Source organism: Terrapene carolina, unplaced genomic scaffold (assembly GCF_002925995.2).
Source record: "Terrapene carolina triunguis isolate 2854851 unplaced genomic scaffold, T_m_triunguis-2.0 Scaffold33891, whole genome shotgun sequence".
Taxonomy (NCBI): domain Eukaryota; kingdom Metazoa; phylum Chordata; order Testudines; family Emydidae; genus Terrapene; species Terrapene triunguis.
In genome coordinates, this window is record NW_020698242.1 from 8,454,804 (window position 1) to 8,477,871 (window position 23,068).

At 42.6% G+C, this 23,068-nt stretch overlaps 1 protein-coding gene across 1 annotated transcript; it reads right to left on the reverse strand.

Annotated features, from left to right (window-relative positions):
* Nucleotides 1–216: 216 nt before the first annotated feature.
* Nucleotides 217–18,493, reverse strand: LOC112106856 (potassium voltage-gated channel subfamily G member 4). The gene is made up of 2 exons (XM_024200320.1): nucleotides 17,744–18,493; nucleotides 217–1,002 (listed from the first exon to the last, which is right to left on the reverse strand). The coding sequence occupies exons 1-2, from the start codon at nucleotides 18,491–18,493 to the stop codon at nucleotides 217–219; spliced, it is 1,536 nt and encodes a 511-aa protein (XP_024056088.1).
* Nucleotides 18,494–23,068: the final 4,575 nt, after the last annotated feature.

Sequence of the window (23,068 nt, forward strand, 5' to 3'; positions counted from 1 at the left end):
AGTAGTGCTTAATAAATATCTGTTGTTGAATAACCCCTGATCTTTGACTTCCTTAGTCAAAGTGATGAAAGACTAAGTCCGTAGTGCTGTATTGTAAGACTCCATTTGGCTTGGTCAATTTATTACACCCATTTCAGCAATTGCATTGCACATGGTAAGTCACCCACGTTGTTGCTTTGCTTTATTCAAGTACTCAGACATATTTTGCAGCAAGCCTTAGTTTCCTGTGTAAATGTACTTAATCGGTGACATTGGCGCCTCTGAAATCAAGCTGTCTGTCTCATTGAAGGTATCCATTTCACCGGAGTGATTGGTGGTTTTTATCCTGTTTAGCCGGGACTGTAATCTTTCATGTTGTTTTCTCAACTCTGAATAGGAATGGGAGAAAGTGTGGAATATCGAGGTTGCTGGGAAAGCCATAATTAGAATCCCACTGAGGATGCTACTCAGCGCCACCATCTGGCCCGAGACACTTCTTGGTACCATATCTCCATATCCCACAGTGGTCATTGAGATGATAGCCCACCAGTATGAGGCAGGAATGCTTGTAAATTCAAGGACCTTCCCAGATTCATTCTCAGCCAGGTAGACCAGGGGAGAAAACAGGGTGACAGCTACACACAAGAAGAGCAAAAGCAGGCCAAATTCTCGGGTGCACCTTCGAACTGTGAGCCCTAAAGTCTGCAGACCTAATGAGTGCCTGGCAAGGCGCATTACATACAAGATCCTCAAGGCACGTAAAACTCGTAGCACCAGTCCGATCTTCTCCAAATATGAGTTGCTGCTCGGCCTCTCGGCTTCCTCACTTGGCTCGTCATCTACCACTATGAGGGAAACATAATAGGGTGAAATAGCCAAGAAATCAATGATATTTAGGGGGCCTCTGAAGAAGTGACACTTGCTCTTCGCCTGAATAAATCGGAGGCAGAGCTCCAGCGAGAACCAAGCCACGCAGATGGTCTCGATGACAAAGATGTAATAGCACTTCTGAGAACATTCACCCTAGCGCAAAACAAACAGAAGGTCAAATAAATGAGCAATCTCTGAACGGATATCAGAAATCATTAAAGGAGCAGAAATGTGCATCTTCGTGGGTGTACTGGTATTGCGGGAAAACAAACCCAGCAAATAGCTACTTCTATAGCAGGCATGTTACATCCTGTTAAAAAGCTATTCGAGTGAACTGTTGTTATTTTAATTTTATTACTCTTATGAGTCTGAATGGATGAAATTCATCTTTGTGCAAAGGCCCAGCACAAGGCATATGGACTATTTAAGTCCCATTTAAGCCCTGAAAATAGAAATTAATTGAGACTTAAATGGTGCATAAGTCTGCACAGAAGTAAATTTAACCCTAAGTGAGGGATTATTTTATGGATGTTCTGATTCTCTTTCTGCTCTGTGTGTAAAGTACTATTCAAAGTGTGGTGACTGCACAGATGCTAGGTAGTTTGATGTAATGAAGGGAAATAGCTCAGAGATGGAGAAGACCTACTAGGTCATTTTTTAGACTTTGCCCCTAGTTGTGCCCTAATATAAACCACATCTTTTCTTTCAGGCTATGCAAGTATGCTATAAACATTAAAATCAAAAGGAAGATTAAATAAAAAAACACTCATCCAGCAGGGGCAACATACCAATGGAGATTTCTGTTCTAGGGTTGAGGTCACATGATACCAGTGCTACCTTCTGAGCCGCTACATCAAGACAGTTATACAAACGTCAGCGGCCCTGGGCCGTGATGGAGTCACTATTTCTCTTGTCCCAGGCTGAGCCTAAAAATGTTACCTTCCATGACTTGTTCAACCTGAAGGCAAGAGTCAAACACAGCTTGCCTCCCCAGTCCCCTCAGTCACTTAGGAGTTGGATAAACTTTAGAAAACATCACGTACATGAGAAACTACATTGGGCACTTCACCTAAGTGATAAGAGAGCCCAACACTGGGTCTGCTGACCATGTCCAGATGATCAGAAAACCATCCAGTGCTCACATTGGATACAGTGCGTCAGTGCCTCAAAGATATTTAGAAAGAATTCACTGGGCCATAGCAAATTGAGACTACACTGAATAATAATCAGCGTTACTCAGACCCTCAAAGATATTTCCATGGGAGTTAGGTGCCTAAATATCTTTGAGGATCTGGGTCCATATTACTCTCTCTCTCTCTCTCTCTCGAATGCTCCATAGTACCCGTCATTTGCTCTTGCCTTAAAATATGGCCCACCTGGCCCATAGATTAACACATTAAAATCCTACACCTTGGGATAGTAAATTAATATGAAAGCTGCTCTTGATGTTTGACTAAAACTGAAATGTTCATTTAAATATTGTGACTAAATCTCTGGAAAACCGCTATTGTGACAAAGACTCAAAAGACATAGGCAATTGCATCATATTTCCACACCAGGATGCTGTAACTGTTAAGGAACACATGCTTGGATGCATTATAGGCCTGATCCAAAGCCCACTGAAGTCAGCAATCGTTTTTGAAGCAGGGCCCATACATTTTTCCTTGCTGAATAGATATTCAAAATGAAGGCATCTCAAATGCATTAGCTGTGCAGTCCTTGGGGGCATAAGAATTCTATTCTTTCCCCATAAATCCAGGATGGTTTCCTATATGAGAACAGGAGTAATGGGTTAGTAAAATACTGTTGTCACCATCAGTGGAAATGTCATGCTGGGATTACACTAATTCGATTGCCAGGGAGGCTGTAATTACAGACCCAGGGGAGCAGCGAGGTAATGCCGGGGAGCAATAATTTCAGCTAATGTTGTTAAGAGGCTTGAAAATGAGACTGAAATATCTGCTGCTGGGGGCTAGATTGTGGCTGCCCTTTTGTGGGTGCAGAAAGGCCTGGAGAAAGTCCAAAGAGTCTTATTTTCCTTTGCACCTGCTGCACAAGGGCCAGCCACAGTTGCATGCTCTGTGCTCAAACATAGCTCCCTGGTAACACCCCTAAAAGATCAGGGAGAGGTAGAGGGGATCATGAGCTGTACCTGTCTAATGCGAGCACGGTGGGCATGCTTCTTCTGTGGGCCAGTGAGAAAGAGGAGGCACTGAGCCCAATCCCAGAGCACTCTCAGGGGAGGTGTAGCATGTGAGCCTGTGTTTTAGGGACACAGTCTGGCCAGAGTGGGACAGTGATTCCAAGCTTAGGAGCTCACCATGTGGTATGAGTTTGGAGGAAACTTAGTGAGAATAAGATCACAGAACTTTCCTCCCTTGAGCTGCCTGCTCTGAGATTGCCCTTGAAGGAGGTGTCCTGATGCTTGGCTCTAGAATAAGCTGTTTGGGCTTTATCTCTAGCTTCAAGATTTAATCTTGAAAGCAAGCACCTCAGAAGATAATGAGGAATCTGCACCCTTTGTTTTATTCATAGAGGATCAGATTTTAGCCTCATTGAAGTCAGTGCCATGGACTTCAATGGGCTGCGCATTATGTTTGGAGAGTTTGCTGACTTAGCTTGAAGTAATTGCTTATAATCAGCAGTCACAGTATGCAGAGTTCTCTTTTTCCAAGATGGAAATTATTCTTTCAGCACAGCCTGTACTTTGTCTGCCTGTGGTCACTCCAATGACTTGTGAATTATTCATTATTTTCAGGCGTGATTTAAAATTTTTGCTAACTGGGCTGAATTACAAGTACATCAGCTACTTAATTTAGCTTTGTACATTTGGGCTTATGTGCCAAATGGAGGAATATTACCTAAGATACACTAAAGCCTTCAAGCAGGGTGCTTGGTTTAGATCCCACATCTCAGGCCCCTCAGCCTTCATGAGTCTCCTCTACCAGGAAACCACAGGAAAAGGAGTCTTTTTGCCAAGAATTTTAGCCATAAAACAAAATGGTCTAAGCTGCCTCCAGAATTGAGATGTGAAATTTTCAGGTACAATTGCTTCAGAACTGATTAGTTTATTTCACCCACACCTCTCCCCACCACCACTCCAGCCCACCAGAGGTAGATAACTTACATCTGCTTCCTTCTTTGGAAACCTGAATGATCATCTTCCCAAATGCACTATTACCAATTTCAATGGGAAATAACCTTCTACTTGGACATACTAGGAAATCTTACTCTGCTTTTTTTTTTATTTCTGCCACTACTTATCTGAGACTTATCTGACATAAAACTTTCTCTTGAGCAGAACAAAAAAAATAGACAAATAATATATAAAATAATAATAATTCCACAGTCCCCATCACTGTGATGGAAGCACTCCTTTCCCTGCTTCAGTCTATTGAAATAAAAGATTTATTGTTTACTTATTCAGCCAGTTTATATAGTATATCTGCAAAAAACAACCTCTAAGCAAATGCTCAAAAATATTAAAATACATACACATTATATGCTTCCTGAAAATAAAATCTATCTAGTTGGCTATCTAGAAACACAGGATGAAACCCTGGACCTATTGAAGTCAATAAGAACACTCCCATTGACTTCAATGGGAAAATAATTTCACCTAGGGACTCCATATGTGTGTTTTATATATTAGGGTTTTTTTATATATATTAGCCAATATATATATTATGTTTTGTATATAATATTCCTCCCTACCATCAATCTTTCTAGTGTTCAGTAGATGACAATCCTATTCCTGAGCTTCTCATTAGAACAAGACTAACATCCAAACTCTAAAGTAGCAAATGTCAGAGGAAAAAAGTAGGAATTAAGTATCAAAGCCAATTTCTCAAAGCATCTCATATTCTGCTTATGAGTGTTACCCAGACTGCATGGAAAATGGCACATCCCAATGGTCCTGCACTATGAAATGATAAAATGTGCTCAGATATGAGTCTCCTGTAGTGTAGATTAAGTAAAATGTCAGTTGTCTGGTAGCACGGGACAAGGGAAATGATAAATTCCTAGTGTCCCCAGTGCTTTGTAGGGCATTGTTGAAAGAAAGTTAAAAAATATACTTCCAATATGTACAGTCAATGAACATTCCCATAAATGAGGAGAGTCAGAGTTCTAATAGAAAATACTAAAATAATAAACAGGAGTTTTGGAAGTGTTATAAACTCTCCTGCTTCAGAGCACAAACCAAACTCTAACTAATGGGGACTAAGAAGAATTTTTTTCTATGGGCAGGTTATTCCATAACTGCCCACTGCAGGCCTTCTTACACATTCCTCTGAAGCATCAGGTACTGGCCTGGTTGGCGATGGGCTACTGGACTAAATCAGCCACTGGTCTGACCAGATGACAAGAATTTGTGCAGCAGAGTGTGTGTGTGTAATGTATGGAGGAGCAGCTTCCTAATTCCACATGAAATAGTCATTCCTTGCAGAGTTTCTTTATGTTAAAGAATAGAGGATTTCACTTGTTATATTATTTATCATGGCCACCAATTTCTTTGTTTTGTGACAAGGTAGAAAGATGTTTCACAAGCCCAGTACCTAAAGGGTTAACCCAGACCCTTGCCTGTCACATGGGTGTTCGGGGTGGAGCTAGGAAGGTGAGGAGAAAGTGGTGATGGCAAAAGAGTTGAGAAACTGGAAAGGTCTTTAGCAATTGGGGCCCCCTGTTCTGAGTAGTTGAGTGGCCTGAGAAAAGAGACTGAAACTCTGCTGCTGGTGAGAGCAGTATTTTTCTTTCCTGGCTGGTGGTTTTATCCATGGGCCTACATTTTTATTCAGAACTTTTCTTAAGAACACAAGAACGGCCTCCCTGGGTCAACCCAATGGTCCATCTAGCCCAGTATTCCGTCGTCCGACAGTCACCAGTGCCAGATTCTTGAGAAGGAATGAACAAAACAGGTGATCCATCCCCTGTTGTCTGAGTTCCAGATTCTGGCAGATGGAGGTTTAGAGACACTCTGAGTATGGTTGCATCCCTGGCCATCTTGGCTAATAATCATTGATGGACCTATCTTCTATGAACTTATCTCATTCTTTTTTTGAACCCAGTTATACTTTTGTCCTTCACAACATCCCCTGGCAACGAGTTCTACAGGTTGACTGTGTGTTGTGTGAAGAAGTGCTTCCTTTTGTTTGTTTTAAACTTGCTGCCTATTAATTTCATTGGGTGACCCTTGGTTCTTTTGTTATGTGAAGGGGTAATACTTCCTTATTCACTTTCTCCACACCATTCATGGTTTTATAGACTTCTATTGTATCCCCCTTAGTTGTCTCTTTTCTAAGCTAACCATTTCCAGTCTTTTTAATCTCTGCTTATATGGAAGCATTTCTATACCCCTAATCATTTTGTTGCCCTTATCTGCACCTTTTCTAATATATCTTTTTTGAGATGGGGCAGCCAGAACTGCATGCAGTATTCATGGTGTGGGTGTACCATGAATTTATACAGTGGCATTATGATATTTTCTGTTTTATTATCTATTCTTTTCCTCATGGTTCCTAACATTTTGTTAACTTTTTTAACTGCTACTGCACATTGAGCAGATATTTTCAGAGAACAATCCATGATGACTATAAAATCTCTTTCTTGAGTAATAACAACTAATTTAGACCCCATAATTATGTATGTATAGTTGGGATTATTTTTCCAGTGTGCACAACTTTGCACTTAGGAACATCAAATTCCATCTGCCATTTTGTTATCCAGTTTAGTGAGATTCCTTTGTAGCGCTTCGCAGTCAACTTTGGACTTAACTCCGCTGAGTAATTTTGTTTCATCTGCAAATTTTGCCACCTCACTGTTCATCCCCTTTTCCAGATCATTAATGAATATGTTGTACAGCACAGGTCCCAGTACAGAGCCTGGAGAGACCCCGCTATTCACCTCTCACCAGTTACAGATCCATGAGAGGAACTTCCGTCTTTCCCATGGCAGCTTAGTTTTCTTAAAAGCCTTTGGTGAGGGACCTGGTCAAAGCCTTTCTGAACGTTCAAGTACATTACATAAGTGGCTGAATTTTTCCCATGTCTATAAAGCTTGATTGGATACTTCTTCAATTTTATTATGACCTTCCACCATAGGGAAAGAACTGCATGATGTTATACAAGAGAAGGACTGGCAAGGTGTATGACAATCTATTACTATATTACTTTTCTCCCTTAGTCTTGGATACTTTAAGTTGGAGGAGAAGCGCTAAGAACTCCTGCTGGTCTCTAAAAGTCCTATGATGATCTCTTTGTCTATGTTTCTTTGATTCTTTACTGAGGCTTTAATTAGTTAGAAGGGTTGCTGACAGTATTTTTATATTCACTTGCACAAGTTCTCTTCTCTTACTATTCCGTGCTGGTCTGGCCTTCGGACACACGACTTCTTTAGTGTGACATACACTGATCTAATTTTGAACACCGCTCTTCTTTTTAGTAATGAGCTTGGAGCAGTTTGTGTTGCATCAGTGGTATGATATTCTGCCTTTTAATGATGTTCACGCCATATGAAAACGTAATCGGTGCAGTCAGGTTTTTCTGTGAGGGAATAGTGTTTAGAGTTTAATTGCTATAGGAAAACTTTGCTACTCTGGTGAGTGGTTTTACTGCAACTGTAGTTACAATTCACCTTGTCTGTTCAAAGGGACATAGAGTGCACCACCAAGTCAGCAAACCTAAGAAGACTGTACCAGGCCAGGATAGAAAATGAATATTGATAATGGACTTCAGCTGAGTGAAGGGCCTCAAACCAGAGGCAGATTTACAGAAGAGATCCTGGTAATCACTAATCGTTTTTATGCTTAATGAAGTGGGGTGAAATGAGCCACTTGCAAGACAAAATAAATAAGACTAATTTCTGATTTTCTGAAGTACAAGGAGAGCAAATCTCTATTATTTTCCTCCCTCCCTCCTTCTTTTGTTATCCCATCAGCCTAGATCACGTTGAGGACAGTGTTTTTAGGTGGTTTAAGCAATGAACACCTGACCAGGCGTATATTTTCAGATATCACTTGGGCCAGGATGTACTATTACTTGTAGAGTATTATCATAGAATCATAGATTATTAGGGTTGGAAGGGACCTCAGGAGATCATCTAGTCCAACCCCCTGCTCAAAGCAGGACCAATCCCCAACTAAATCCGCAAATGGCCCCCTCAAGGATTGAACTCACAACCCTGGGTTTAGCAGGCCAACGCTCAAACCACTGAGCTATCCCTCCCCCCTGTGGTAGCATATGCTGGTGTGTGGGTTATTTCAATAGCCCATCCACCCATTACAGAATGTTCCAAGGAGGGTGGCCAACTTTCTCATTTGTGAAAACCGGACACCGAGCGCCAGAACCTCCCCTGCCCCCTGCTCCACCTCTTCCCCTGAGCCCCTGCCCCCAGTCCTCTTGCCTCTCCCCTCCCGCACAGTCGCTCGTTGCTCTCTCCACCACCCTCCCCCTGCCAGCTGAGCAGGGTTCTAGGTGAGTGGGGCAGGAAGGGACAGGGAGAGGTGCATTCCAGGGGTGGAGGAGGGGTGAGTGGAGCAGGGCGGGGGAGGGAAAGCCGCGCTCAGGGCAGGACGGGGGAGTCACCGGTATCTCTCTCCACTGGAGCCGTTGCTAAGTGCTCCTCCAGGCTCCAGCAGCAACTGCTGCTCTTCCCGTCCCCTGGTGGCAGAGGCCAGTTACTGCAGGTAACCGCATTTTTATTGTGCTGACCTGACACTGCCAGGTTCCCTTTTCAACCGGACATTCCGGTGGAAAGAGCATGTGCTCTTAACCTGGGCTGCTAGAATATGGTCCTCGGCAACCCTTTTTCCAAGCCATATATTGGAGATTCAAATCCTGCATTACAGAATGTATACTAATAGCTTAATCAAGGCTTTGAAACTGTGACCTGTATTGTACCTACAAAGAAGATTTACAATATTATCATTTTAGAATCCAAGGAGCCTCAAGTGCTTTACAAAGAATGAATTAATCGGAACACTCAGTGAGGTAGATATTGTTATTCCAGTTTTACACACAGGGATACGGTCAGTGGCAGAGCCCGGACTTGGGAGGGATAGTTCGGTGGTTTGAGTTTTAGCCTGCTAAACCCAGGGTTGTGAGCTCAATCCTTGAGGGGGCCACTTAGGGATCTGGGGCAAAATCAGTACTTGCTCCTGCTAGTGAAGGCAGGGGGCTGGACTTGATGACCTTTCAGGGTCCCTTCCAGTTCTAGGAGATAGGACATCTCCATAACTCTCACCACCCACACAGATGATGTAGGTATCAGACCAGTCCTTCCTCGGTTAATACCTTTATTAGTATTCCACAGAGTTATAGGGCCTCGCATTTTGTGAAATGCTGTAGGGACAAGATTCATTAGTGTCCTGCAGGATACCATAATCCAACCACATGTGCTTTGAAATAGCACAAAATCAGTGGTGGGTGAACCCAGAAGAGTTTGTGTTTGACTGTTTATAGTAGCCCAAATTCAAACTTGTACTGAAGCATATGGGGGTCTGCCTGGATGAGTGTATTAAAAAATGGTTGGCTTTGCTTTGCAGCATGTGCTCTTAACATGGGTTGCTAGAATATGGGCCCCGGCAACTGATCAACACAGCACTGCAGTGTGGTGAAGCAAGGTCACAACTCAAACATCTGCTAAACTTATCTTGGCACATGCAGATTTTGTTTGGCAGATTCAAATGTGGCCTATTACTGCCCATTTCCTCCCTTCAGCCTTACACGCAATTACATGGATTGAGGTCAGTGTCCACTAAGACACCGACAGATGGGAGCAGACGGCATTGTTGCTATAGGCTATTAGAGTTATAGTAGAATAGAACCAGCCTTCCGCCTCCTTGCACAGATAGATCATTATCCTAGCAGGGTTGCTCTTGTTTTCATTTGCACAGCACTGTGGTCCACTCAGATGGAAATTATTCAGGCCTGTATTTAGAGGATTTAGAAATATAACTCTCGTAAGCAACAATAGGTACTTGCCACCTCATTTCCCCAGGAAACTTGCTTCTTGGGCCAGATTCAGCATCACCATCCAACCCCTGTGCCCTCTCAGACAGCACAAAGGGCTGGATTCTGGCCATAACTTGACAGCAGAGTATTCCCCAGGTGGAGTGGAACTTCTCCAATAGGGTACAGCTGGAAAAATCAGCTCCTGCACCAGGTGTTCCAGCAACCTGCGTGTAGGGGACATGTCAGAGGAAGGAGGTGTGTTGTGTGTGGGAAGAGATGGACCAGGACTGTGGCCTGCTCTGCCAATCCTTCAGTGGGAACATACATTAATGGTATATATTATAGCAGCCCCTAAATTGCTCTAGTTCATGCCAGGATTGGGCCATTGCAGAATCAGAGAGCCATAACCAGACCATCCTCCCCCCCCACCCCACCCCCGTCCCCTTCTCCATGCACTAAGCAGAGCTCAGATACAGGGGAGAACTGAGACCTTTTGACTGGAAAATCAGAATTTGGAAATTCAGCATGTGTACCATTCTGATTCTGTTCCCGATCTGGAGCAGCAGGAATCTGACTGCACTGCCGCAGGTACTGCTGAGTCACCATGCCTGCATTGCTGCTGTTATTTGAATAATTTAACTACGCTCCGTTAAATCAAACGAGACACTGGGAGAACTTGAAAACTCCCTGTTATGGATCACTCAGGCACTTGAATTTATGGTTACAGAGCTGATGCGGTGAAATGAAAAGGTTGACTGCCTGTGGAAAGAAAGATTATAATCTGATTTGCAGGACCACTAGCTGTTAAAAACATTGTGTACTCTAATCACACAGCGATCTCCCACCCAACTCAGCTTGAAAAAAAAAATGGACATCTGAAAACTACTGTTAAAACTAGTACAGGTTTCAGGTCCTTTAGCAGGGCTCCAATGCACTAAGGTAATATAGATAATAAATAATAGTAGTGTTAATATTGGGTTTGTAGTAACATGGGCATTAGCAAATGAATTGAGATATTATGTTTACATCTGTACACAATATGCTGTGCCTTTTATTGGGAACAAAACATTAAAATTGAAAAGTAATACTTTATTATTTTATATTAATTAATTTATAATCTTTATTATATTATTTTGTTTCTATATTATTGTATTCATGATCTTTATTATGTTACATTAACTAATTTATAATCTTGAGTCCTGAGTGTTACTTTCAGGCATAGTGCTCACTAATGTAGGACTCACTCAGTAACAGAAGAAGGATGGTTCAGTGGTTAGGACACAAGCATAGGTCTTGAGAGACTCAGATCCAATCCCCTGCTTTGCTACAGACTTCCTGCATAACTTTGGGCGAGTCACTTATGCCTAGAAACACTGAGTCCCCCCAGCTGTTCAATGGACCTATGATAGCACTGCCCATAGCTTGCAGAGTAGAAGGATAAATATGTAAAAAGTTTGCAGTGCTCAGACACTATGGTGATTGGGGGGGCATATAAGTACCTAAGAAAGATCATGACTTGAAGGAGTGATGCTGATTTATACCAGCTGAAGGTTGGCCCTTCTGTTTCTGGGCCCAGAACATGAAGGAGAGGCGGTAGCTATGCAGGAATTATTGTATTTCAAGGAGCAAGCTTAGTGGAACTCACTTTTTAAACGTGAGAAGCAGCATGGTCAAGTGGATCGAGGCCTGGAGGGGACTCAGGTGATTTGTGTTTGACCTTGGACAAGTCACTTTCTCCCCACCATTTCTCCTCCTACCTCTTGTCTACTTAGATTGTCAGTTCTTCAGGGCAGTGGTTGTCTCTTATTATATGTTTGTGCAGCGCACAGAACAATGGGACCACTAAACATGGTCGAGACTTCCAGATAATACTGTAATTTAAAATAATACTGCTAAAAGAGGACATTAACATTCCATGCACAATTTCATAATCCATCCATAGTCTAAGCAATATCTTTAGCGTGCCTGAGATAGAACTGTAAAATCTCTTTAGTGATGAACGGCCAGATTCTGATCTCAGGTACACCAGGCTAAATCTGGAGTTAACGTCATTGAAATCAATGGACTGAGAACTTACCAAAACAATATATCATACTGGAGAAGGAATTTCACAGGTGTAAGATTAAGGGGGCTTGTTACACAGAGGCATTATCGTCATAAAATTAGAGTTTCTGCTGGCTACTATTGACCGTCTCTGTTTTTGGAAAGGTCTAGCACCCAAGAGGAGATGCCTGTCACCCAAAGGAGGTAGCCATTACACAGTTATTCCTGTTGAAATCACTCAGACAACTTGTGTGAGTAAAGTGAACTGGATTTGGTCCTACTGTAGGTAGCTGCAAACTTCAGAAACACAAAAAGGGTCCCCTAGAAAGCATGTCTATCCAAATCGAATGCATGTGATAGCATACAGAATTTGAACTGATTGGGTGCTAATAGCAGCTGTGTGATCCCCCCAGAGTCGAGTGAGAAGCCAAGGGACTATTGTAAAGCTGTTGGGAAATAGCAAAGACTGGACTAGTGTAAGGCAAACTAATAATTGTTCCTCCTGAATATTGGACCTGTATTACTGGCCTGAGTAGCCTGGACTATTTCAGTGTAAGAAGGTGCAGTGCTTTTATAGGCAGGAGACTGAGTAGTGGAGTTATTAACCCTGGCAGTACAAATAGGTCATCTTCGATTTTCTTGTTTCCCTTCCCAATAAGGTCAATAAATTGTCTTTTCACCTGTGTGGTAAAAATCCTTTAACTGCTCAAGATGTTTTTTTCTCTGTAGTTTCCTCTAGAGTCCAGGGCAAGTAGGACATTTTCAGTATGATTCATACAGCATTCAGATATCATGAGCCAGGGCCCCAAAATACATGGTAGGTTTTGAAATCATTAGATTTTACCAAATAATGGTTTGGAGGCTCTTTTTATTTGCCCTATGGCTTGGGGGCCTTTATGCTGCACAACTTGGGAAAAGGCAGACTACCTTGGAGTAAGCTTGGACTCCACATCAAGGGCCATAGGAGTAGGATGGAGCCCATGCCTGGGGGCTGTATTGCCTGCTTTTGTTAACTTTCGTTTTCTTTTCTGAGGAAAAGGCTTTGCTGCATCTTTTCTGCTTAGTCGTCCCACAAGATGACACCAATTTTAAGGGTTCAGTAAAAAATCTCCCCCAACTCTTCAAAAGAAACTTCCACTGGTGTCCAGTTCAAAGCAGATCCTTTCCCTAATCAAGCACTTCTATGGTGGTTGGATTCCATTCTGATCACCTCCTTTATCTTTGGATTATCTACACTCTTTATCTCCGCAGCCTGCTGAAAGCTGTGCAATAACCATTTTGGTGACTTTTCTGGCTCTCAGGTCTTTGGGTCTGAATTGTAACCCTGGAGCGGAACCCGTTACCTGTCTGTAATGGATGAGCTAACCCCCTTTATCTGAACACCCACTGCTCACTTGAGAAATTTTGAATCTGGATTTTATGGCTCGTGTCTGCCTGCTCTACATCTTCTACTTATCTGCAGCGCGATTCTCTCTCTTCCCAACTCTCATAAGGAAGTGCCACATCTACACCTGTGCACCTCTGTTGTTGGGATTATTTCATTTTGTACACTCATAGATGACATTATGGGACAATTTTCCAGAAGCCTTTATGATCATGGGAGGAGGGATAGCTCAATGGTTTGCGCACTGGCCTGCTAAACCTAGGGTTGTGAGTTCAATCCTTAAGGGGGCCACTTAGGGATCTGGGGTGAAATCAGTACTTGCTCCTGCTAGTGAAGGCAGGGGGCTGGACTTGATGACCTTTCAGGGTCCCTTCCAGTTCTAGGAGATAGGATATCTCCATTAATTTAAAATTTATTTATCAAAGTGTACATAAACATACACATATTTGCATGCCTGTGAGAGCCTTTTCCATAACTGCATGTGCACTTGTATTAACTGTTTGCACAAACGATCCAATCTGTCATTGGCCCATTTTATACTCTTTCTTCTGATTATAAATTAAGACCAATTGTGACAGCTGCCATCTTGCCCAGTAAACCATGGATTAAGCCAGGAACCTTGAGTCTAGACTCTAGAGCAATAAGCTTGTGTCTCTACTTCTTGAGCTAAAGGTCCAGTTCTCTGTAGCTGGGAGCTGTAACAGACTCATATCCTTTGTGGTCTGGGTACACTGGGGGACTCATAACACTAACCAGTGGGTTACATAAAGTATATAAAAATTATATGTCCTTCTCTCGGTGTCTTTCATATTTCCAAGGTGCCTATAACTGGGTGTCTAAGTATTGCTTGAAATACCCATGGGAATTTACATGGCATTCCTTGTTCTTGTGGGCAAGCCCTAACACAGAATGAATCGGGGTCTTCATTTTGGCCATGCCTCAGAAGCGGGTTACAGGAAACACAGACTCATAATTTTCTAATTTCCCTTTAAGTGGGATCTGTGCCTTTACGACAGTCCTCCCCCCCTGTTGCTACCATTTCTGGAGAAATGGCCACCTTCCTTCCTTCCCTCTCTCCTGTTACTATGGCAACTGGGCTTCCCTGATGCAGATGCTTGTTACTCGGCTGAGTGCCACATCTCTCAGCAGAGCCCGAGTTTTCGCTTTCCCTTGGGTGGCAAGTTGTTCTGTTTGCTCTTCTTCTGCTTGTCCAGGCAGCCCTTTCCTGGGATACTTAGCTAGAGCGAGAAGGGAATGTTACCACAGAGCATGCAGTGTCGAGACAGCCAAACCCTCCGACTGAAGTCGAGCTCACCTTGTATTATTCTCCCTTGTATTTTTGCTTTCTTCCTTCCTCAGGCACTGGAGAGCAGCCAATTCTGACACTATGGAGTGTGGCTTGGATGCTGAAAGGAGCCCGGAGAGGTACATGTGGCAACAGAGGTAAAATCTTTCTTACTGATATCTTGGAAGCAATACACCCTCCTTCCTGGGTTAGTGACGTGGGAGAATTGACCCTTACAATATCTTTCAGCAAAGCTCCAGTCAGAGGTGGATCCAAGCCCAAACCCCAGAACTGAACAGCCCTCAACTTTGGACTGTTCTGAATTCAGATCTGGATCTGAATGTTGCTACTGGTTAACACCGGAAACCTGATTCAAAGAGCTGCACTCATGTAGTCAGTGGATAGAAGCAAATCACATGACCTTTGTGTCTAGTCCAAGCAGCAAGAATTTCACATTCTGAATGCTCATCTGAAGCTGCTGGTGAACATGTCCCAGGCTAGGCATCCTTTACCGAAGTCACGCGGGGAATATTTTTGCATAACAAATACATTCAAGAAAATTGTCGTTTGTGGGTGGATGAGTCACAGCGACAACCAAGAAGCTACATTTTTTGAATACATTACTTGCTATGGGTTACTTGCCAAGCTCTAGCTAAGACACTGTCTCCCAGAAAGGAGACCTTCAGTGTTGCAGCACTTTAGGCATAATAGGGTCAGTTCACAGCCTCATAGAAATGACAGAGGGAAAATACTTATTAGGTCATGTAGTCTATCCCTCCACAAGCCAGGCCAATTCACCACTATATATTCTCAGGTGCTTTGCCAATCTTGGTTTAAATTGAATCAAACAATGGGATTTTTATAACTTTGTCCATGGTCCCTAGAATGCCATTTCGCAGTCTAATAGATTCTGATATTGAGACAGAGGGCTTCTCTACACGTGAAATGCTGTAGTGCTTGAATGTAGACACTATTTACACTGACAGGAGACGTTCTTCCATCAGAGTAGGTAATCCACCTCTCCAAGAGGCTGTAGCGAGGTTGTTGAGAAGAATTCTTCCATTGACCTAGAGCTGTCTACATTGAGGATTATGTTGGTATAGCTAAATCTTTCAGGGTGTGGATTTTTCAAACCCCTACGAGACATAGTTCTACCAATGTAAGTTCCCAGTGTAGAGCAGCCCTAACTTTATCCTTTGCTCAGCTTCACCCCATTACTCCCACTTCCCTGCAGACTCTTTCTCAAATACTGCAGCATCTATGAATAGATAGAATTCTATGATTCTATATTATTAATGTCTTAATCCCAACTTTTTTAAAGTGTCTACACATTAAAAACCTGACTATATATATAAAAAAAACTATGCTAATTAACACAGCTCTATTTTATAGAACAGTCTGGCTGCAATGAGGCTACTACATCTTACTACCAGCTACATTTGTCCCCCTATGCTCAAAATTCTTGCCTTCTGAAGATAGGGTTAATTTTTAAAAAAATGCAGCAAATTAGACCTCGTTGAGATCTGATACAGTGATTATGTGTTTCTTGTTTTTCTTTAAAAATACTTAGTCAAGAGTTCTCTTGTTTATGTTTTAAATTTAAGATAAAATATGCATCATGCTCTTTTTTAGGAACAAAGTTAATAGGATGCAATATTTCCCATAGAAGTCTTCGTGTTCATTTGCTTATAACCATAAAAACATGCTCTGTATTTAAAGCTGCATCTTGGAAAAGGCACTGAAACATCTTAACAATTTTACTTCAAAATGCAATAGCTTTGGGAGGCTATTAGATACTCAGAGATATTACTGAAGGGATTCAAACTTTTTATAAAAATGTAAGTAGAAATTCAAGGTTATATAGAACAGGAAATGATCTCTTTAAAACCCAGTCTTCTGTGCAATCCTTAGCTTTATTGAAAGACATCAAATATCATGACATATCTTTGATGTGACTGCATTCTGTGCCCTCCTGAATTACTACTTGGACAGTAAAATGCACACAGCATATTGTGCAATAAATGTGGAAATGGTTTCATTAAGCCATGCACAATAAACTGATGAGAAACTTATCATCTATGGCATCAACGGGAAAAGGTGAATGTGGCTTTTTTTTATTTAATCTTGGTGTCAGTATTTTTAAAAGTGTCATGTTATTTTCCAAATCAGTTTGTAGAATACAGCATGGGGAAGAATCCACTGGTAGTTTGGATGTTATTATACCTAAAATCACATTACATTTTTAACTCCATCTCTTTTCTTATTAGAATGACAGATCTTTATAACATTGAAAGTTTCTCCCACATATGATATAAGTTTGATTTATTTGCCCTGAATTATTTCAGGAGATGTGTTTGGAGAGGGTTTATATGTACTTAATGGGTTAAAATTTCAGCCACCCTTTAAGAGTGTTTCTGCAATTTGTGTGTGTGTCCAAATGCAGGGTACTACAGACACAAAACTTGTGCATCCATTTTGAAGGCAAACTTTGAAACTCCACTTCTGTGGTGGTGTTTGTTTGTTTGTATATCATAATGTGTTATCATTGTACAAAATGTAACACAATATTATTCTGGAAAAATGATTTCAAGTCTCCTAAAATAATAACTACATCACAGTTGCTCTAGTTATCACAACAGAAGACAACTTGCTATTTTTAAAAATAAAGATGCCAGGGAAAAATATTTCTTTCACTAAGTCTGTTTGAAATATTGCTGATAACCAGAGTGATCCTATGGTAGGATAAAGCATGTGGTAGATGAAACTCTGCTATGACTGAGTGTATGAGACTCACTGCTAACAGCAAATAAAATAACTTTTGTTAACAACTCTTTCCTAAGCTGTGGGTGAGGTCGGGGGGAGGGGATGCTGTGTTACAATGCTGCATGCTCGGTATTTGCTAACTGCAGGAGCAGTTGTAGAATCTTAATTCTTTGATTCCATTCAGAAAGCCTTTTCTATATCTCTGGCTGGCAAGCAATACAAAACTTTACTTAATTCTTTGTGACTGAATATGGCTTTGAAACTGATACAAAGTCAGTTTCTGGAGTTATTTCTATTTATAATAATTACAATATACACTGGCAAATTTTGATATTATTTCCTGAGGATTTTCTCCGAGGATTATTTTGTATCTTTTTGTGTTGCATGTTTAACAATGACAGGTTTGCTTCTTGTAACACTATAGTAGGTCTATAGAGGGTTGTAATACTAGTTAAAAGGGGACTTACTTACCCTGTCTTCTTCGGCTCTTAAGTCCGGCATTGTGCTAACACAAAGGCTTATAGCTGTGGTGGCCACAAAGAGGATGGAGAGACAAGCAAAGACTTTTCCTGGGAGTCCTGACTGGGGATTTTCGACCATATCCCTGAGTTTATTCATAAATTGTTCAAATTGTGTTTCCTCAACCAAGACACATGTGGTCTCCTTGCTCATTTGCATCTCTTCCTCCTTGTGCATCTCTGCCAGCTCCTGCAGTTTTTGAAACAGTTTTCGGAAGCAGCATTTCTCCAAGTTGGATTCCTCAATTCCCCAGTATCTCAGCTCCTCCTGGAATGACAAGGCACACATGTCTCGGAAGAGCATCAGCTTCCCTGCTGCTAGAAAGCTGACGATCATCCCAAAAGCGTTGGGATTCCGGTCGAAGAAGAACTCATGGTTGTCTTCATCATAATCATCACACAGCTGAATAATTTCATCGTAGCTGCTGCAAAACTTTAGCTTGCTTAGCCGGGTCAGTGGGAATTCATCTAAAGTGCTCCAAGGCAGCAGGTATTTGATTCCTCCAACATTTATGATGATCTCCCTCTTCACATCAACTGTACAGAGCTGATCAGGGTGGTAAATCCTCCTGGCCCTTTGATAGTGGACCCCTTTGACAGAAGGGGTGTCAACAGAGATAGGGAACAGATGGTTCAAGGAACTACAAGAACCGTAGCTAATGTTACTATAGTCCTGGTTGCTGCCTCCCGAGACAATAGGCATTTCTGAGAGTTCTCACTGGGACATCCAAAATGGCATCAGAGCAGGGTTAACTCTTCACCCAAAAGATGGGGATAGAGGAAAGAAACATAGTAAAAGTTATTATGAGTTAAAAGGCATCACAGGCTACTTCCCTAAGACATTCACAAAGTGTGTGTGTGTATATATAAGTCATACTGCACCTCTTTTTGAAATCTGCAGCCTGTGAATCCCCTGTCATTAATTTTCTGGTAACACACACAGACAGAAAAATGAAGCCTCATTCATAATTATTGCAGAGTGCTGGATGACTGCAAGTCATAAAGTGAACAGATCAGACTCTTCCGTTTGGAGCTCATTTTTGTCACAAGCATGTTTTTGTATTTGTTAGCACTTGCCTCTGCTATTTCTACAAACACTTAAATATGTCCCAGCTAAACGAAGCTGCTTAATACTTATTAAAGTTAGACTGGTCAATTACCCATCATCAGAGGGATGCATAGTTCTTCTTAACTGTTTTAACTTGAAACGTCCACAGATTGAAATTCCTCCTTCTCCTTTTCGCTACGCTCCCTCCTTCCCAACCTCTCCTGCGTGTTTGTAAAGTGCTTTGAAGATGGGAAGTGCTATATAAATGATGAGTAGCTTTATTTAATCACCGCTGTTCATTGCAAATTACTGAGAGAACAGAAGTAAAATTTGCCCAGCCAGAGAAAACTTTGGAGTATGCACAGTCCCAGAAAGCAAAATATTCTCCCAGTTTATGGGCTGATTTATAGACTCCTCAATAAAGATCAAAACCCTCTTTTTGCCCTTAATCTGTAACAATCATTAGCAACTAATCTCCCCAACCCACCACCACGACAACAATCCCAAAGCAACTTCCCCAAAGTTACTTACCACCCTGACACAGGCTGCTTCCAGGCATCCTGCTCCCCTGCACACATGCTGCAAACTGAAGACTTCCCTCTGGTACCAGTTAGCAGAGAGACTTGGGCATATTTTAAGAGTACTGATTACATGGAGAATCTCTGTTGCACCCAGTAAATCTCTGTCCCTTCTCTCCCTCTCTCTCTCTCTCACTCTATCCCCTGTGGAGGGAATATATCCATATATTGACCAGCAGTCCCTTTGCAAAAGGGCATCCTCATAGGCTATCAGAGACGCAGGAGACAGCTCCTTATCTCGACTCCTGGGGTGTCATGGTGAAATGAACTGAGGGAGAGCTGGTGGAGCCTGCCCTCTTCCCCATCTGTCCTCTGCTTCCCTTGGGGATTGTCAGTGTGGTCCTGAAAGAGCAGGGAGGGAGAGGGAGGAAGGGCTTAGAAATAATCTCTCCAGCATCCATCCATCCATCCAGCAGGCAGCAGCAGCAACTCAGTAGCAGTCTGCAGTGAAAGAGGCATCCCCTGTAATCATGCGCAGTAATAAATAAATTCTGGCAAACAGAGTTAATAAAACAACCCCTGTCCCTATTAACATCTGCCACCTATATGAATCTTCAGAGAGTTGTTTGCTTTGGAGACACCAGCTGAGTACTTTGGGAGCAGCTTCCATTCACAGCACCGCTGGCCATCTTCTGAAATAGGGACTCACTAATGGGATTTTATGGGGAAAGGTAAGTTGCTTGCTTGCTTGCTGGGAGGATGGATCCCACCGCCCTCCTGGTTGCTGGGAGAAGACATTCCTCAGTGCAGTGGGTCTCCCCACCCACCTGCCCCCGAGACCAGGGAGTGGGGTCTGAGCCTTCCATTTCCCACAGAGCTGCCCAGAAAACTCTCTACCCTCCCTGCCTTTTGTAGGGGGTGGGGGCTTTCTCATCGCTTCATTATACAGGCAGTTGGGGCAGGAGGCTATTCCATATATTCCTTCTCTCCCTTTCTTTCACATGTGATCAAGGGGGATTGGGTATAGCTGGTGGCTGCAATGCTAGTGGGTCTTTGGGCTGAACGATGGGGGTGTTAGAAAGGAGGCATGGATTAGATCAATATTCCACTCACCGTGCCACAGTAGAATCAATGAGCTGATCAGCAGATCCCCAAAGGCTCATGCTCCCAAATGGTGAGCTAACTCTGCCCAGGCAACAGCCTTAGGATGTATCGTACCTGGGTTGTCCAAAGTCACAGAACTCAGATCCAGAGCTGGATTTTAACACAGGCTGTTCAGATCCAAAGGTTTTGTTTGGCCCATTGCGTGGATATGGGCTACTTGCAAAAGTGTTCCTCAGAGTTTGGATTTCATTGGCGCTTGGGTTTTGGTTTGAGTGCCTCTCTCATTCTCATTCAATATACTGTGCACTTCGGCCCAGATTCTCAAAGGTATGGTGGCTCCTAACTTCCATTGAAATCAAGCCTAAATATCTTTGAGGATCTGGGCCTTTGTCCCCTTGGCTCATTTTGCTCCACTTCCACACTTAACTTTTGGAGGAATCACCCACCACCGAATTGCAGCCCCTTTGAAGCAGAATGGTGCAGCTGTTGATCGATGTATAGCTATGCTCTGGCACCGTTTAGGACAGGAAGGCTTCTAGTTCTAATTGGACACTTTGGCACATCTCCTTTGGCCCACGGGGTGCCCAGATGATGAACTTCTTATCAAGCTCTAGCACTGGAGTTTACACACAGGTACTAATTATGCCGTCTACTGAGAAGACAAGATAGATGCCTTTAGGCATCAGAGTCCTGGGAATGTAGCTCAAAATCACTTAAATCCTATCACGTTAATAAATGTAGCTGTTCTCTCTTCATATCAGCCATTCCCATGGATTTCTGTGCAAAGAAAAAACAATTCTATTCTAATTAACTTTGGATAAATTATTTCATAAAATGGCAAATCAATCAGCATCGTCGCGTTACCTCAGCGCCCCCCCCCTTGTCAGGCATATTTAAAGGTAACATTTCTGAAGTGCATTGAGACAAGAATGTGTCCAACAGCAATGCGCAAAATTGCAATACAATGAATAATAAAATTGTATCAGTGTTTACCAAAAAATGTGTGTTTATGACTATTTAATGCCTCATCCCTGGTATTAGGAATCTTATTTGTTTTACAGTAGCGCCCCCATCTGAAATCAGGGCCCCATTGTGCTAAGCAGTATTAGTATTAGACAGTCCTGAAGAGTTCACCGTCTACATAGACAAGGTGGAAATATCATTATCCCCATTTTCAGATAGGGACCGAGGCACAGAGAGACTCAGGGCTTGTCTAGACAGCACTGACAAGCTGGGGAATAAATCTACAGCACACCAGTATGCTGTGCACTAACTGTCCATGTGGATCTTGGTACCACGCACTGAAAGTTCCCTCGTGCACACTGACCTACTCCCATTTCACAGCAGAGTAGCTCAAAGTACACTCAGGAATTTTTAGTGCACGGTAGCAGAGTCCACATAAGAGAGTGCATGTCACACTAGTGCACTGTAGATTTACACACCAGCTTGCCACGCACTCACTGTTTCTAGACAAGCCCTAAATAGCTTTCCCAAGGTCACACATGGAAGTCTGTGATGGGGCCAGGAATTGAACCAGGTCTCCTGCGTCCCACTCTTAACCCTCAGACCATCCTTCCACCGTATCCAATTCTTGCTTTCTGTTTCTCCTGTTTTGTGCCTTTAAGCACAAGTCACTGTGTCCCCTCTACCCAATTCATCTCTCTCTTTTTATAGTAACACTTCTGTTACCTTTTCTTGTCCCTTAGTTACCGTTCCTTTTTCAAGCTCACTCCAGATGGTTCCCAGGTAATTTTCTTTCACTGTAAATTTCCCTCACTCTTTGCAATTGCCTCACTCAGTTTGAGACTTGCTATCCCTCTCTCCCTTTTCCTCTCTCTCGTTCGAGTTCTCTTGCAGTCTCTATAATTCTTCTCATCCCTCCTTCCTTTATTACCCACCCCCTCAGTCATATCAACTCCTGTTATCTTTCTGCTACCTTAAATTCAGGCCCAGCCTCCTTTGTACTCAGCCATCCTGTGGTTAAGAGTGAGGGCAACCTGCGGACGAAAGCAGGAAGAACTCGCTGGGAAATTGTAGGTGTCTTTCTGTTTTCTGCAGAGGGAAACTCTAAAAGGCCCAAATGCTGCCACATGCAATAGTTGTTAATGTGACACAAGCTGGCTGAGTCACACTGGACTGTAAGTAATAATGCTCATAATGGGCTAGACAGTCCCCATTGCTTACTCAGCCGAGCAGAGGAATAGGAGCGAGTAAGGGCTCATGTACTCTTGTTTGGCCCATGTGCTTCTTAAGAATGGGATGAAGCATAGTCCTTGCTCTCCAGATACAGCCCCTGGGAGTAAATGGCTGGAGAGGTGGTTTCCCCATCTATTTGCTGGCCAGACTTGGGATGTTAGCTGCCTCCTTTTGAGGGGTGTAATTCTCAAAATTCCCGCTTTCCTGAGCAAGAGTGGAGCAGGGAAGGAATTATGACTCTGCTCCTGGGGCAAAGCAGTTGCATATTGCCCCTTACTCAGAACCAAGGCTAACGGCTCAATCTAGCCATGCATGAACCTAAGTAAAAGTTTCAATCCTGGTCCCATGAAAATCAGTGGCAAAACTCCCACTGACTTCCAAAGGAGCAGGAGCAGGTACATAACCTTAGACA